Genomic DNA, 17,762 nt, shown 5'->3' with positions numbered 1-17,762 from the left:
CCGCTATCTTCCTCTTTTCCTATAGGTTTTGTTCTATCAAATTTGGACTTTCCTATTATTCTGCGGAAAGGTAAACGATCTTGCACTTCCCATCCTATCTCTAAATATGTTTCTTTTGACTTTTGTCCCTTTCCTTTAAATCTTTTGCTACGTCCTTGTCTATTTCTACTATACCCCGTTCTGTGCAGGATGCTTTGTGTTATCCAAAGTGAAAACGAGCTATGGATGATGAGATTAGTGCTTTGCTATCTCAGGGAACTTGGTGTCTATGTGATCTTCCAGGAGGAGCTACTATTATGGGGTGTCGTTGGGTTATACTATAAAATATAATATTGATGGATCTATTGAACGGCATAAGGCCCGACTGGTAGCAAAAGGATTTATACAAACCTTCGAGGTTGATGTGTTTGAGACATTCTCTCCAGTGGCCCGACTTACTTCAGTACGTATCTTAATCTCTGTAACAATTAATAAAGGTTGGCCTCTTTTTCAGCATGTGAAAAATGCCTTCTTGTTTGGAAATTTACATGAAGAAGTTTATATGGAGCAATCTTCTGGGTATATTGCTTAGGGGGAGATAGAGAAGGTATGTAAGCTACATAAAGTCATTTATGGACTTAAATAGAGTCCCAGGGCGTGGTTTCAGAAATTTAGCCTGTAATAATGCGGTTTGGGTTCCATTGGAGCCATTGTGATCATTCTATATTCATACTTAAGAGGAAGACTGGTATAGTTGTTTTGATAATCTATGTGGATGATATTGTATTGTTTGGGGATAATCTTGAAGCCATTACTGAAGTTAAACAGTACTACTCCACACATTTTTAGACGAAACGTTTGAAAGATTTGGGCCCCCTCAAGTACTTTCTTAGAATTGAAAGTTACCTGCAGTGAACAATGTATTTTTCTCTCCCAAAGAAAATATATATTAGATATGTTGTAGGAGTATGGTTTGTTGGGTGATAAACTAGTAGATACTCCCATAGAAATCAACCATAATCTTCCTGACATACAGGGTCCTGCTCTCAAGGATAAAATTCAGTATCAATGCTTGGTAGTAAATTGATTTATGTATCGATATGTTGTGGGAGTTGTGAGTCATTTCATGGAAAATCCACAAAAAGTACATTTAGAAGCTGCTCAACAGATTTTAAAGTATTTGAAGGGTGCACCTGGAAAATGTCTGTTGTATACTCAGAACGGACAAATTGATGTACTTGAATATTTTGATGCTGATTATGTTGGGTGTAAGATGGACCAACGGTCTACATCAGGCTACTATTGTTTTGTTGGAGGTAACCTGGTAAGCTGGAAAAGTAAAAAACAGATTGTTGTGGTTAGATTTGGTGCAAAGACTGAATATCGAGCAATGGTTCACACGGTTAGTGAGCTTATCTAGATTAAGTCTGTTCTTCTTAAATTTTGTTTTCAATTACCAGGTCCTATGGTCATGAAGTGTGATAATCAGTTGGCCATCTTTATTGCAATAAACCCTGTATTTAACAAGAGAACTAAACGTATAGAGGTTGATTGTCATTTTATTAGAGATACAGTTATGCAAGGAAAGGTGGTAACTTCATATGTGATGTCTTTAGACCAGTTGGGGGATGTGTTTACCAAACCATTGGGAAGACGTGAATGTGTATCCTTCTATGACAAGCTGGGGTTATTTGATCTCTACACTCCAGCTTGAGGTAGAGTGTTGAAATATCAATTCAGGGGTATTTTGGTTATTTTATATTTTTTTAATCTTATATGATGTTTGTTAGGTAGGCAATGCCTTCAAATGCCTATGGTTCAATTTTCATTCATTTTAGAGGTTTATTTTAGGAGATATGTAAGTTTATGTTTTGAGTGGCATTTTCGTTTTATGCAAAAATCTCTTTAACCTTGAATAAAACAAGAGGGGCATCCTTTTTGAGGTACGCATTCCAAGGCAGTAGTTGTTGCTCCATCCAAGCTCTTCTTCTCCTTATTTCTCTTCTTTTTTACCCAAATCTCAAAATTTTCAAGCCACGTTCATCATGAATCCAAATAATTGTCTTGCTTAACCTATAAATCTGGACCAAACGAAGTCCCTCAAGAAGATTAGAAACTAAATTAGTTTCAGTCCCATATTATCCCCATCTGATATGAAAATTCCAAGAATCATTATCTGCCCAGAATTCTCAATGGTAGAATTACAAGTACTTAACCTCCTTAGAATATCATATCTATCGCAGTCCACAATTGAATTTTATTTCCACAACCCACATGGAATCTAGTGCCTTTTTCAAAGATTGAGAGGAGATAAAAGGATCTCCGAAGGGGAGAAATATTATATCTTCTACCACCCACAGTCCAATTGTCTGTCCAACCCATCTTAGCCGCAACCATAGGCCTCTAATTAATTGGAGGGTATTATTAAAATTCCATAACCACTTAAGGAGAAATGCCTTGTTCATACTTTTGAGTTAGGCGAAGCCCCAAGCCTCCATGAGACTTAGGATTGTAACCATTCCAGCCATGATATTTATAATTTCCATTTGAACCTCTCCATATAAAATCTTTTCTTTGAAACTTCAATCTTTTGACAAATAGCCACTGGACATGACAAAGAAGATAAGAAATAATTCACTATACCAGCAATACACAAATTAAGTTGTATAAATCTGCCAACCTTGGATAAAAGCCAACCCCTTCATGTGGATAATCTTTTTTTCTAACTTTTCAAGAACCGGAGCCCATAAGTGATGGCCTGGTCTGGAATCAAATAATAGAAGCCAAGATACGAGGAAGGTAATATATCTATTGAACACCCATATGATATCCCGTACATGTCGTTTTCTGCCAATTAATTTTTTGACCATAGGTTAACTCAGAAAGGTCAAGAAGATGTTTGATTCTTTGAACTTCTTCCATCGTACTAGTACCAAAAAATAAGGGTGTCGTCTACAAACTGTAATATAAGTATATCATGCTCCTGATTTGCTGGAGCTTGTCTTAACCAACTAGTACTCCTTTCTGAATAAATCGTAGAAGATAAAAATATTCAGCAATGATGTTAAATAGAAGTGGCGATAAAGGATCACCTGGTCGTATTCCTCTTGTGCACAAGAAATATCCACATGTTGTTCCATTGATAAGTAAGGAATGTGATGCAGAGGAGATACAACTCCTGATCCAAATTCTCCATTTGTTAACAAACCCCATCCTATCCAGCAAGTTATCAAGAAGATCCTACTTTATTCTATCAAAAGCTTTCTCAAGGTCCAACTTGAGTATAAAATTTGGTTTTCTTGATTTCTTGAAATGGTCCATCAATTCATGTGCTGCCATTATTGAATCAAGAAAAGGGAGCACAAACTAGGCCTTAGCCCATACATACAACCTGCTCTAATACCATATTGGATTTTTGGTTGAGCTCGGTTTCATCCCAAAATGATTAACCACTTAGAAGTCCTATTGCTCAATTGTGTATCCCATTAAATTTTCTTCTCATTTTTTGAACTGGGACTTTTCCTCTCAAGAAACGTTAAGGTTGTCATTGTGCAGTGGTTACCGTGAGCAATAGTTTATTAGACATTTGGAGTTCCCTTGACGTGGATAAGCCTTGAAATCTGTCTTTGAAAGATTTTGAGACCGTGTCTTAAAGCGAGGAGCTTGACCAAGGTGGAATCTGCAATACCCAAAGACCCTACAAAGGAGGCAATGATATAACCTGAGGAATCTATGAAAACACCCCCCAACTCCGGGAGTTCTTGGGGTCCCCAAATACGAGCTATCAAAGTTTAATTTGATGATATTTGGCTCCAAGGGGATCCAGAATAAGGTCAGCTTTGACATAAGCCAGAGGGGTGTGGGGTGGGGTGGGAAGGGGGGGAGGAAGTGGGAGGGATAGAACTGAGTCAAGATACCACATGAGAGAGGCGATTTCAGCATCTCTTTGCAAAGAGGAAGTCTTCTAAAAGATCCTCTTGTTTCTCTTGTTCCAAATGGCCCAAAGAATAATTGCAAGGCAGGCAGGCCTGCAACATGAGGTCGCCAAGAGCGGGGCGCATAAGACCAAAGTTGTTCTGCATGAGGCCCAAGAGAGTGCTTTAAATTAAAAGCTTAAGACTCTAAATATCAAAATGAACTACAATAAAAGCTTTAAGACTCTTTTTACGAACTCTGTTAGAAAATGGCAAACTCTAATGATCGAAAAAGCTAATGGAGCTTGAAATGATGGATGGCTGAGCTTCAAATGCAACCGGTATATGCTTGAATCTGTTTGCACAACCTTCAATCCATGATCCTCTCCATGATGTAGATAACGTAGTCCATTCCTTTCATGTCCTTTGCCAATTGTCCTCCTCATCCGAAGGTCTTGAAAAAACACATTCATAGAAAAAAGGTTATGGAACACTTAAGAGATAGAATCAATTAATTGACTGAAAAAAATTTAATAGGAAATTTAGGTAGATATAGCACATGGGAAAGAGACATTGTAGGAGACACCTGAACATGAGGTGAATCACAAAGTGTCCATGTTCCCCTAGTCGAGCTTTGTACGTCACGCTCTCATTAGCCCTATATTTGATAGTATACACCCAATATCATCCTACAATGGAAGCTCCATCAGGTGGATCACAATGTCCATGTTCCCGTAGAAACCATGGCCTCCATCTCCTCATCCAAAACTTGTTTCCACTTAGGCAATACCAAAGCATCTTGCATCGTGTGAGGAAGAGAAGAAGTAGACCAAAACAATGCAAAAGATTTATAGAAAGGTGACAAACAATCAAAGGACAATATTTGGATACTGGTCAAGAATCACTTGATCTTATAGTTTTTCAGAGTGTAATGGGCAGATCTAAATCAGAAAATTGAAGCTCTGCCAATAAAGAAGACGAAACTAGACTTGAGGGGGCTCTTGTTTATTTAGCTCATGTATACATGGTACCTTTCTTGTTTGGAGGCTACATGGCAATGTTTTACACCTGCAGTAGCTTTGAAGGTAAGGGTGTGGTGCTTGCACTTGAAATATCCTTAACAGATATATGAACTAGATTGTCAACAATTGGCCTATCCTTGACTAGGCTCACTCCAACTGATGGAGACTCATTGGGACACAACATAAAGAGTACACTAAAAAAAGGTAACATCAACAAAAATATAAGTTTTCTTTGTTATAGGATTGTGGAGTTCATCTAGATTTGTAGTAAAAGAGGGAAATGCACTAATCTCCTAAACAACACCTAATATTTCAGTAAAGTCATTAACAAAACAATCACCTCGTTGTATGCTGAAATATTTGGCATACAAATCATAAAATTTGGATAGATTCCTCTCTTGAGATGAAATGAATTCAAGTGTAATTCATATTTCCTTAGAAGCTTTACAACTCATAACTTGTTCACTAAACCTAGATTCCATACTAATAACAAGCCAAATCATTCCTTGATGGTCTTCTGCCTCCCAGTCCTCTGACATAAAATTTGTTGGATCATCTCTAAGGTTTAGCCTTTCTTTTGGCTTTCAAAAACACAGGTATGGGTATGGACCAGTTCCATTAATTCTTTCTATTTAGTTTCACTGAATTTTGATGGTAGCGCTCGGGGTAGTCCAAGACCTGTAGGATTTGGGGGAGTTATCAGGGATGCCTTGGGTAACATCCTTTTTTCATACGCAAGGCCAATGGGAATTTCAGGTTCCACTGCTGCAGAGCTCCGAGCCTTATATCATGGTTTAGCCACTTTCAGAGACCATCTCCACGGCCCTCTCATTGCTGAAGAAGATTCCAATGTTATTATTCATTAGTGCTCCGCTACTTCCACCCATCTCCCCCTTGGAGACACTGGCCTATTTATCATCATGGCCAACCTTTCTTGTACATGGTCTCATATTCCCTGTGCCGCCAATTCCTTGGCAAACGGGCTTGCTAAACATGGGACCTCCCTTCCCGCAATGGTTGTAACGGGAAGCCCCCTTAGTTTGTAACTTTCTTCTCTGTTATATATTATCACTTTTATCAAAAAAAAAGTTTCACTGAGGTAATCTGAATGGAGTGGGAATCGTTACTTTCATAATCGTTGGAGGGTTTAGTTGGAGTAATAACTTCAAGAATCAACCAATTTTTTTTTATAAAGATGTATTTATATTAACAAGAGAAAATTACAAAGGAAGATGAAGTAGATCCCTCACAACAAGAGATTGTAGGGACGCTCCCTGTTTGGCTAGCACATCTGCAATTTTACCACAACTTAAAAGGACAACAAGCAATAATCAAGCACAATGTCTAAATAACAGTAAAATATTGACTCTATCTCTACAAACACAACTTGCGCACATACTAGGCAGACCCTACAACCAGAATCTGACCTAGGTATATATAACAAACCCTAGAAACCCAATCCAGTACTTGACCCACAATTTGAACCAATTTCAGACCAAAAACGGGCCAGTACTTCCAAATAATTATATTGCATAGGGCACTATACAGACAGATTAGTCTGCACAGGCACAGGTCTACTCCAGACCAGAGAGAAACCCTCTAGGGGTATAATAATGCATTTAACTGCTCAATCTGTACAATCTATCAACCAAAGAGTTGTGACGCAAGAAAAGAGGAATGATCTGATCTTGTAGCACTCAGAAGAACAAACCTGTGGAAATCTTCCCTGTAGAAGTTGCTGGGCTTGAAAAGAGAAGGATAAAGACTGTAGAAAACATCCCAAGCTTGATCTTTATTGCTCAGATATTATTTAGAATGTATAATTGAAGAAGTAAAGAGAGGAAGAATAACGAAAAAGAGAAGAGAGAGTGAAGTGTTGAAAGAGTAACAGCTGGCAAGGATCAAAATCAATCCCTAATCTGTTTTTATATCACTTAAAGTAAAATTCAACATAAAAGAACAATGTAGCCCTTAACATGCCGCAACTATAAACAGCAATATAGAGCGTAAAACAAACATCAGAGGGACCAGACTGATAGACAAGACCTTTTTAACTGATAGAAAGCATGTGCATGTAAAATGACAACAATACCCCAGATTCCATATTTTCTAACACATTTACACTGCTGTGTGTTATGTTTTTCCATTAAATTGCTGAGATTGTAGAACACTAGATCATGTCAAATATTAAATTTTCTGGTTTTTAATGGGTTTCCTAGGTATTTTGTTACTTTGAATTTGGAATCATCTTCAATACGTTATTATAAATGTGATTTCTGTAGTAGTGGAGCATGATATCTGACATTGGTTTCAATGCCCAAGCAGGAAGAAGTGCAAGCTGATACTGAAAGTGATGATGAAGAGCAGCAAATTTATAATCCTCTTAAGCTGCCAATGGGTTGGGATGGCAAACCCATTCCTTACTGGCTGTATAAACTTCATGGTCTCGGACAGGTGCATTTGCGAATAAGTAGATTATTTTTTTTTCCTATAGTACTTTGCAGAAAGTTCTTTTGTTGTTTCTGGTTCATTTTCTTGAAGGGTAGCCTTTAAATGAATCCATGGTTCAGAAAATGCTTAACCTAGTTATCAGAAGGAAAGAAAAAATAAAAAAATAAAATCTTAAACCTACTTTCTGGATTCATGCAAGGTGGTGAAATAGAAACTCCTGTTGTAACAGTGTACTAGTTGAGGGTGGAATAGTTTTGGACATTTATGGAGCAGTAAAATCTGTGGCTTCAGGTTGCAGCATCAAGCTCTGAACAGAAAATCAACAAATTCACACTTCCATTTGACTCTGGATTAGAAAGAATTTCAGTACTTGTAGTCTAGAATTTAGTAAATTTAAGAGTTAAGGATTAAAATGACGTACTGTGATTTCATTTTCTTTGACAAAGATGCGAATTTCATTATCAGAAAGAAGAAATTACAGAAGAAACAAGAGTTACAAATGAAAGGCTAGCTTAATACAGAAAACTAAAAGGATTTGTTCTTGAAAAATATCCCAGAATCCTGGCACAGTCCTAAAAAAAATCTGGCAGCAGGTAATTCTTTTGAGCAGTGTAAAACCCACTTTTATGGCCCCTCAGGTGGCCCCTCCATTTCGATGGATGAAGCTAAACTTTGCTGGTGCATCTTTTGGCAACCCAGGCACTGCTGAGATTGGGGGCAGATTGTTCTTGGGTCCTGCTGGCTCGTATGACTCTTCTGAAGCAAAATGTAAAGCCTTGTTAGCAGGAATCAGAATATTCGAACAGCATTGCTCAGGCCTGTCCTTTGATAGTTGAAAGTGTGTTATGATCTTGGGGTTAAAGTGTTTGGTTTTCCGCTACCTACCAGGCCGGTCTTTTGGGTAGTATTGGTTAGGTGTTTAATATTTGGTATCAAAGTTATACCACGGTTGCGAGTTCGAATCCCGGAGAGGGCGACTTAGAGACCTGTGTAGCGCAAAAAGGCAATCCGGGTCCTAGAGTGGGCCGTGGTGGACGTCGGCTCATAACGGTGAGAGTATTGTTATGATCTTGGGGTTAAGTGTTTGGCTTTCCGCTACCTACCAGGCCAGTCTTTTGGGTAGTATTGGTTAGTTGCTTAACAAAGTGATTCAGCCATTATTATCTACTGGATGGCTAGGAAATAGACACACATTGGAGATTGAGGCAACTATTCGATGAAATTATTAGGATCACAAGGACATGGCTGATAAAATGGAACGATGTCCTCAGATCAGCTCACTCACTTGCAGACCAGCTCACAAAAGAAGGGTTCCTTGGGAGTCCTCAGTTCACGGCTCTTCCTTCCCCCTTTAGCCGTTAAAGAAAATTGTTTTCTATGTTGTATTCTAGCATTGTAAACTACCTCATTTGAAGTTTTCTATTAATAAAAGCATCACCATTTAAAAAAAAAAAATGACCTAGAAAGAATAACAGCAAAAGGTCGACTTGCAGGGTTGTTTAATCTGTATCATTTCTCTATATAAAATGACAAAATGCTCTTTGTTTAACCTCTATTGTTAGGTTACATGTGAAGGTGTTTAGGTTAATAGGGGATTTACCGTCTTTTAGTATCATTTTTATATTAATTATATTTCCATAGAATTAGGTGCAGTTTTCATAAATTTTATAACTATAAATAGAAAAGGGTGTTCCATAGAGTTTTGTGTGGTTTTGTATATTTCAGACTATGTCTATGCATTTATTTCCTTTATATTTTCCACTACCATTGAAAAAGTTCAAGTTTTTTTATCAACTTGTATGAGATCTGAAATGTCTTGGCCATTCCATCATCCAAACACCATTCTTGTTTAAAATGTTCTGTGGACCAAGATTTTTTTTGGAAGTAGAACTAAATATTTATATGCATCACTTAGATAGCAATATGTATTTTAGTTAAAATTTTCAATTAGGCTGCTTCAAGACGATGAAACTCCCCTGGTTTGTCCTTAAACTGGACTTCGGAAAGGCTTTCGATAGGGTCAACTGGAGGCTTCTTGATTACCTCCTCACCAAAATGGGTTTCGGCCAAAGATGGAGCTTCTGGATCAACAACTTCATATCCTCCGCTTCTTATTCCCTACTCATCAATCGTACTGTTTGTGGTCTCTTCAAGAGGTCTCGTGGCATCTGGCAAAGCGTTCCCCTATCTCTGTTGCTCTTCAACATCATTGCTGAATTTCTTTCTTTGGTTTACTTGGCCAAAGAGAAGGGATGGCTGCTGCCAACTGCTGATCATGCTGATTTTGACGTCCCAATCCTTCAGTTCGCGGACGGCATGATATGTTTTGGTGTTGGTACTATGGACCCAGTTAGAAAACTTCGGGCCCTTCTTGGTTTATTCGAGGTCTCTTCGGGACAACTGATCAACTAGAGGAAAACTACCCTCTTCAGATATCACATCAACCCCGAGACCTTGAGGCTTATGGCTGATTTTCTAGGATGTTCTTTGGGTACTACTGCATCAACTTTCCAAATTGCAGTCAGGTTCTTTGTTGGCAATAGCTAGAAATTCAGTTCTGGAATGACTAGTTGACAGGGCGTGGGTCGTTGTGCAAGCATTTCAGCTCCTTAATGCAAGTCACCACACACCGTGAGATCACTGTGGCTGATGCTTAGGACTGCTACGCATGGAACTTCCATTTCCAACATGGTCTCAATGATAGTGAAGCGTCTAATATGTGCTGCCTGCTCAATGACATTGAAAGGATCAAAATTCGGAGACATATTCAGGATAAGATAATTTGGAAGCCTGCGAAAAATGAGAAGTTTTCTGCCTCTTTTGTGTTCAGACACATTTAGAGCTGGTCTGAGAGAGTTGTGGAGCATGAGGTAGCTATTGCTAGGCACCTATATGCCCCCAATAAGATCTGCTTTTTTCTTTGGAGCACAAGATCCTCTCTTTTGATAACCTGTAAGAGGGACAGCCCTCCTTGCAGCCTTTGTCCCCTTTGCAGCATTGAAGAAGAGTGGGTCTCACATATCCTTCTTCATTTCCCTTTCGCATGACAACTATGGTCTCCTCTACTTTACCGCATCGGCCTGTAGATCTGTCTCTCTAAGGACCTCATCACTAGATGTAGAATGCCCCTGGGGACCGCGATCCCCAAACTTGCGAATCTGCTTCTTTCTGCTTGCATAGCCCATGTTCCTTGGTGTTTATGGATAGAAAGAAACAACAAAAGGTTCAATTGCAAGTTTGAAACCATGGATGAAGTCATTAGCCACACCACTTGTCTTATTTCCTACTGGCTTCACTCGGAGTTCGCTTGCCTATCTGATGTTCCCCTTCGTATTAACTTGCACATTGTGGCTCAGATATCTGCCCCCTCCAAGCCGCCTTCCATGTAAGAATGGCAACCTCCTCTCGTTGGCACCCTCAAACTTAACTTTGATGGGAGTGCTTTTGGTAACCCTAAGGCATAAGGTTGTGCACAAATCTTCCTATATCTCACTCTGTGTCTTATCATAGATTGACCTCAAGCTTTAAAGCCTTTCTTTCTAACTTGTCCAAAACAGAAATTCCTAAGTCCATACAGGAAGCTCTTACTGTACCCGAGTAGAAAGAGGCTGTTCTTGAGGAGATGAAGGCATTAGAGAAGAATTAGACATGGGAATTGGTATGTCTTCCCAAAAGAAAAGTTCCAATTGTTTGTAAGAGGGTATTCACGGTGAAATATAAGGCTGATAGGTCAATAGAAAGGTACAAAGCAATGCTGGTAGCAAAAGAATATACTTAGACGTATGAAATAGATTATTTGGAGACCTTTGCTTCTATAGCAAAAATGAATAGTGTTAGAATCTTGTTGTCTTATGGACTGGCCATTGCAACAATGGGATGTGAAGAATGTTTTTCTTAATAGTGAATTGGAGGAAGAAGTGTATATGCATCTACCACAAAGATTTGAAGGCTTTCTTGGTTCAAAAAAAGTTTGTAAACTCAAGAGGTCATTCTATGATCTTAAACAGTCTCCTAGAGCATAGTTTGATCAGTTCACTAAAGTTTTAAAGAACTTTGGGTACCTTCAGAGCCAAACAGATCACACTATGTTTTTCAAACACACTAATGGCGGGAAGATCGCTATACTTATTGTGTATGTGGATAATATTATCATAACCGGTGATGATCTTGTTGAACTAAGAAAAGCTAAAGTGGTTTCTTACCAAAGCATTTGAAATCAAAGATCTTGGATCTTTGAGGTTTTTTTTGGGCATGGAGGTTCCAAGAACTAAGGAAGGAATCTTCTAAGAAAATATATCTTGGATCTTCTCAATGAAATCGTATGCTATGTGCTATCCAGCTAAAACACCCATGGATGCAAATTGCAAGTTGAGTTCAAATGACAGTGTTAAGGGACAACATCAACAATTAATTGGAAATTGATTTACCTATCCCATACTTGAGCTGACATTGCTTTTGCAGTAAGTGTAGTGAGTCAATTCATGCCCTCCCCTCATGAAGAGTACTTAAATGCACTTTATTGGATTCTCAGATATCATAAACGGACTCTAGGAAAGGGATTATTTTTCAAGAAGAGTGACAATGTATGTGCTGAAATATTCACTAATGTTGATTGGGCTGGAAGTATAGATGATAGGAGGTCTACATCTTGATATTGCACCTTTATAGGAAAAAATCTAGTTACATGGAGAATTTAAAAGCAAAATGTGGTGTCTAGAAGCAATGCTGAAGCTAAGTTTTGGACTGTTGCACAAGGGTGCACTCCCCTATCTAGTTTATAATGCAGCCATTGTAGTTGTTTTTTTTTTTAATGATGTGTAGCCATTGTAGTTGTGATTAAATGAAATTGAATAAGAATGTCATATTCTTCATTTTCATCATATGCTTATAAAAGGGTTTGATGTGTGAGACAAAATTCATCTTTTGCTTTTTGATTAAAGTTTAGGTTGGTGTTCTCTGATAAATAAACTCATCATTTTTTTTTTTGTTTTCTATTTTCTGTTGTCCTGTCCTTCAAGTTTTATGCATCAAACTTGAATTCAGATGGTAGTTTTCTATGTTGTCGCTGTAATCTAGGTTCCACACACTCTATAGGAAGCTTTTAACTTAAATATTCATTAAATCTAAACTACTGTTTTATGTCAAGTGTTTAAAATAATTAACAAGAATTTGTGTCACTATTTAAAAAAAAATGTCTGTATTGAACCAATGACTTGAATTTTTAAAAGTCAAATGATATACAGGTCAACCTTTAGTCTGCCGTACCTCATGTGTCCATTTGAAAAAAGTACCCCAGGGTAACTCCAGACCTTTATGAATGGCACAAAATCAACCTCCTCTCTGGTTATTTAGATGATTCCCTAATCTAATTCTTATTTCAAGCTGCTAACCTTGCACCAGTTATGTAGGTGGACCATACTAATACTATTTTTCTTTTCTTTTTTTCTGTACTGTCTCATTTGGTGTTCAGGAATTCAAATGCGAGATATGTGGGAACCACAGCTATTGGGGACGTAGGGCTTTTGAGAGACACTTTAAAGAATGGCGTCACCAGCATGGAATGCGTTGCCTTGGTATTCCCAATACCAAGAACTTCAACGAAATCACATCGATTAAGGTAGTTTCTCATCTTTGGTGGAAATGCATCTAATACAATCATGAGCTTTTTACCCTTCAAATTGCAATTTGATGAAAGAATTTATGAGCAATAGAGATATGTGGAGCATACAAGGATAATTTCTTCACCTGATTACAAATCATTCTACCTTCAACTAATTTTTGACTCACTCTTGACTGACCATCATAAGTAATTTCAACCTCTTTGATTACCATCAAAATTTTATTTGAACAATCTATCTTTTGGAGGTATCTAAATTTTAACATTGCCATTACATGAACTTGCAAAGTCTGCTATTAATCCCCAAAAAGTCCCTAGTTTTGGGCCATTGAAAAAGTGCAACATGTGTGATGAAAAACGTGTTCTGCCATGCCCCCTTATTGCCTTATTTTTTCCTTCAAAGTTATCTATTTCTTTCTTCCTAAAAGCATGTGGACCTTGGGAATTCAATCTATTAGATTAATGAATCTACTATATCAGTAGCTATGGCTATTGGGTATGTAGAAGTGCTATGAAGAGAAATATGATCTCTATAATATCTTTAACCTTATGCATTTGTTCGTCCACATCAAACCCCATGTTTGGTTGAAGCTTTCTTTTGTCAATAGTCTTCATTTACATGTGTGATGGCTCTGTCAAAAATTTATTTGATAGCTGGATTGGGACTGTCCTTTAGCTACGATGCTCCTTTTGTTATCCAATCTTCTGCCTGATCAGCTTGTTACAATTCAAGCAACAATTAAGGTTACAGATCTCTCTCGTTTTGGCTGTCGAGGTGAAGACTGCTGGTTTGGAACTATAATGCCATATATCTTTGCCAGTTTCACAAAACGAGACCTGACTATTTAATTAAGATGAAACCAGGTCTTTAACAAAGAGATTATTCTTCTTCCATCTCCTTGGATTCTAGATACATCATTACAGCATGTGACCACAATTGGTAATTTTGACCTTTGAACTTATCAGTGGTAATGAATATGTGAGAACTTGCTGTACCATTGCTGGAATAAGCCATAGGAAGATACACAGCACGCACCAACCAGCACTAACTTGTGTCAAACTAACACACCGGACCACCTTAGATATAATGGGCACTAACTGTGAAAAGTATCTCAGCGCAACACTTCCATCTCCACGTGCAATTTACTACCAACCAGTATTCAATGTTTTCCAGAAACTTGACCAAGCAAGCAGCTACCAAAACATATATCAGTCCTGCCTATTTGTGCAAACCAGTACTGATTCTCAGATCATGAAAAAAAATCACTTCTTTCTAATTAACAGCCATAAACTGACAAGCATTAGTAGCTGCATAATACAAGCATCTCCCAGCTGTGAAACTCTCAACAGAAACATCTTTTTCCTTTTTCTTGAGTCTGCCACAAACAGAGAACGGGACAAGCAACACCTTGATCCACAATAAGGCACAAAAAACTCACTCCAAGGCTACAAAACCGTTCTAAACCACCAATCCTGGGGTTGTGGCTCAAAATAACAGTAAATGAAGACTTTTAAAATTGTAAGAAGAGGAAGAGGAAAAGAGAATTGAGAGATTAGAGCAGAAAAAAAGTTGTTGCAGAAAAGGCACTCTCGAGGTTAGTGATCATGACCTCTAACTCCTTTATGCTACATAGAAAAAGCACGCTAATCATAATGCCTCTCTCTCTACTTGTGCAATAACCCATGCTGGAAAAAAAGAAGAGAAGAAACTGAGAGAACCAACTGACAAGATGAAAAAACAAAATTATCCTCTAAGGTAACATCTAACACTCATTAGTTTCAGAAAAGAAAAAGTCCTTTTAAAAAAAAATGGTTTTAAAATAGAAAAAGATCAAACTGCTGCTTCAAACGATAGGTGCCACAAAATTTCTCCAGTTTTTATTATTGGACCAGCTGAAAATTTGAATTAAATTATTTAAAAAATCATCAGAAAATAACAACTAAATCCATATTTTTAAAAAATGCAACCCAAATGTTGAAGCTTTATGAACAATGAATTAAAAGATAACCCAATGGCTTTTGTCAGTGACCACATATGTTACATTGACTATGTTGTTCAATGTGAACCTCTCTGAAGCAAATTGTCATAGTTAAAATTTTCTCTTTCATCACATGGCCAGAAAAAGAATGATTTTGGGTGGCACCGGAATTTTTCAGATGAGAATCCTAGAGGACAAATTATTAAGGTTTTAATATTCAAGTCCCTTATATTAAATAAATTAGTGAAAATTATGATGTTAACTTTGACAATTTCCTACCAGTTGGCCATAGATATTAATCATTACCAGCTTGTCACTAATGTCACGGTGCTGGTGTAGAGAGTGTTAGTGAAGCTGTGAACATTTGTTAGACTTGTCTGAGAATGTCAAAAAATGTAATTTTCTGTTTTTATGGGTATTTTAGTCTCTGATATTGATGACTTATCTCCAAGTGTAATAGGGCATAAGGCTACTCTTGCAATTTTTACGAAATTTTATGTGTGATACGAAATTTTATGTTTGATGAAAGGAGAGGTATTCCATCAATCCTAATCTCTGCCACTCTTCATGTCGAAGGCTTTTCTTCTGACCTTCTCACCTCTTGTTCTATCTTTCTCATCTTCTCTTCTCTCTCTTACATCCTTACAAACCGGCAGAGAATTATGGATGCCTTTGCACTATGAGCTACTTGAGTTTTGGCAGAAAAATTACTTAGTTTCTGCTTGTACTTCAGGTTTACTTGATTGGCTCTAATTAATTAGTTTAGGTGAGGAGCATCTTTGTACACATTTTGATACTTGAGTTTAGTTGCAGTAATGCTTGAGTAATATTATAATTAAGAGGTGGAGCGAGTCAGGGCATACTCTAAGAACCTCTTGTTCTGCTTTTCACATGTCTCCGTCCATCTCTTCCTTTTTCCTCCCTCAACATAAAACCCTCTCTTTTTTGTGTCAACCTCCCCTGTCTTTCTTTCTACTGATTGCACTTGACATATGAGGCCCTATGGTTATCATTGAGATCTGTGGCCTGAAAAATTCCTCAATGCTCCAGTAAAGAAAAAAGAAATATTTTCGTGTGTAATTTTCTATTTCTAACATTGTGACAAAAAATTATATTTTTTCATTCTAAGGACTATGTGATCAAGTATTAGAGTAGGGTTGCAAGTGCAACTATAGAAAGATGTGGTCTATGACTAATTTTTAATGTGGAATAAGGGCACAAAACTCTTCTAGAGCATTGGAGAGATACAGGTGGACCCCCTCTTTCTTTCATTAATTCTCTTGAGAAATTCACAATTTCATAACTACCTTGGTACTTGAGTTGTACTCAAGAGGTTATTACTTTGATCACTAAAATACCCTTATTGTATAGTATAACTACATTGTAGGACAAAACTAAACTTAGCAAACAGTAAGAATGATGTACCATTTAATGTCACACATATTTATTTTTAAGTCTTTTATGAGTACCGCAATTATATTTAAGTCACTTGTACTAAATAATTTACACAAAAATACAACATGAACTTCAACATAGGAGATCAGAATCTGTGGAAGCTGAAAATCTTGGTAGTTGATAGCACAGTTACTGATTTTCAACAAAACCAACTATTGTTCTTAATTTTACAATGCTGCCATGTTTGTTATCTGGACAATAGCAAACCTTTGTATTCAAGTTGCTATACAGTTTTATTTGGTCATCTGTTTGCCTCAGGTAATTGGTAAGAGTCAAATCCTGTGCAAGTTATACTCAATTTGCAGGTTTGTTGTATTTATGCATGCATGACGTAAGAGCTATGAGCTCTTGCTTGCACAAATGCACTTCAGTGTGCGGACTCTGTGGGGAGATTCTGTTGTCATTCTACCCAATTCATCAAAGTTGCCTTCGTGTGCCATCTTCTATTGCTGAAATTGGAAGACCTGCTATTTCCTATTTACTATTCTCAGCTAGTTGGGCTTGTTTGTTTCAGGAAGCTAAGTTTCTGTGGGAGAAGATACAAGAAAAGCAAGGACTAAACAAGTGGAGACCGGACCTTGAAGAAGAATATGAGGACAAGGAAGGTAACATCTACAACAAGAAGACATTTACAGACCTGCAACGCCAGGGCCTCATCTGAAGTCAAGCTCCATAGAACATCAACGACTTGTTTGGTCTCAATCGTCGTTAGCATTTAGGCAAGCAATCAAGAAGTATGGATTGGTTGTCTAATGCTTAAGAGAATCTTGCCATGAAGGAATTTTAGTAGTTCAATCTACCTTAATGTTTTATCCACTCAAGAAATATTGGATAGTTCGCTATAGAAGTAGCTGCCTCATTGTCGCAGTGCAGTACCATAGGTTTTTCCACCATCGAGTGCATTTCTTTCAGTAAGATTTTAACCTTTTTAATTTTTTGTATTTTTTATGTTTAAATAGAGAATTGAGAGAAAAGGTTTGTAACATATATGCTCCAATTTAATGGAGTGTTTTAAGGTATGATCAGGTTATATTTAGTTTACTTTGTTTCATTCATTAGGGTATAGAATATGCTAGAGGCAGTTGTTAACCCAAAGGACACAACCACAAATTCAAATGTACCTTTGTCACACAAGTTATTTTCGTCTCATCTTCGTTGGCAATCTGCACTTAGTTAAGAGGGTGAAGGTTTACTAGAAAAGCTCTGCAATAAGAGGGATGGGATAATAGTTCAAAACTGTCTTCTTCAACACTTTAGTTAATTCTCATGTTTCTGAAGGAACAGGACGGGCTAAGAAAGAGCTTTTGATGCCCATATGAAACCTGCCTTTAGCAGCTCATATAGA

At 37.5% G+C, this 17,762-nt stretch overlaps 1 protein-coding gene across 1 annotated transcript in view; it reads left to right on the top strand.

The window, feature by feature from the left end:
- LOC137945749 (splicing factor SF3a60 homolog) overlaps nt 1-17,477 on the top strand; it is a 70,303-nt gene extending 52,826 nt beyond the window's left edge. Inside the window, exons 10-12 of the mRNA XM_068791747.1 lie at nt 7,241-7,369; nt 12,837-12,983; nt 16,932-17,477. Of these exons, the coding sequence (XP_068647848.1) occupies nt 7,241-7,369; nt 12,837-12,983; nt 16,932-17,078 (423 nt within the window). The 3' untranslated portion in view covers nt 17,079-17,477. The remainder of the gene's footprint in view (nt 1-7,240; nt 7,370-12,836; nt 12,984-16,931) is intronic.
- Nucleotides 17,478-17,762: the final 285 nt, after the last annotated feature.

Source organism: Aristolochia californica, unplaced genomic scaffold (assembly GCF_029961685.1).
Source record: "Aristolochia californica isolate CCGP_79_NKW_82.1479 unplaced genomic scaffold, dmAriCali1.0.hap1 SCAF_12, whole genome shotgun sequence".
NCBI classification, from domain to species: domain Eukaryota; kingdom Viridiplantae; phylum Streptophyta; class Magnoliopsida; order Piperales; family Aristolochiaceae; genus Aristolochia; species Aristolochia californica.
This window is presented reverse-complemented; position numbering and strand designations above follow the sequence as displayed.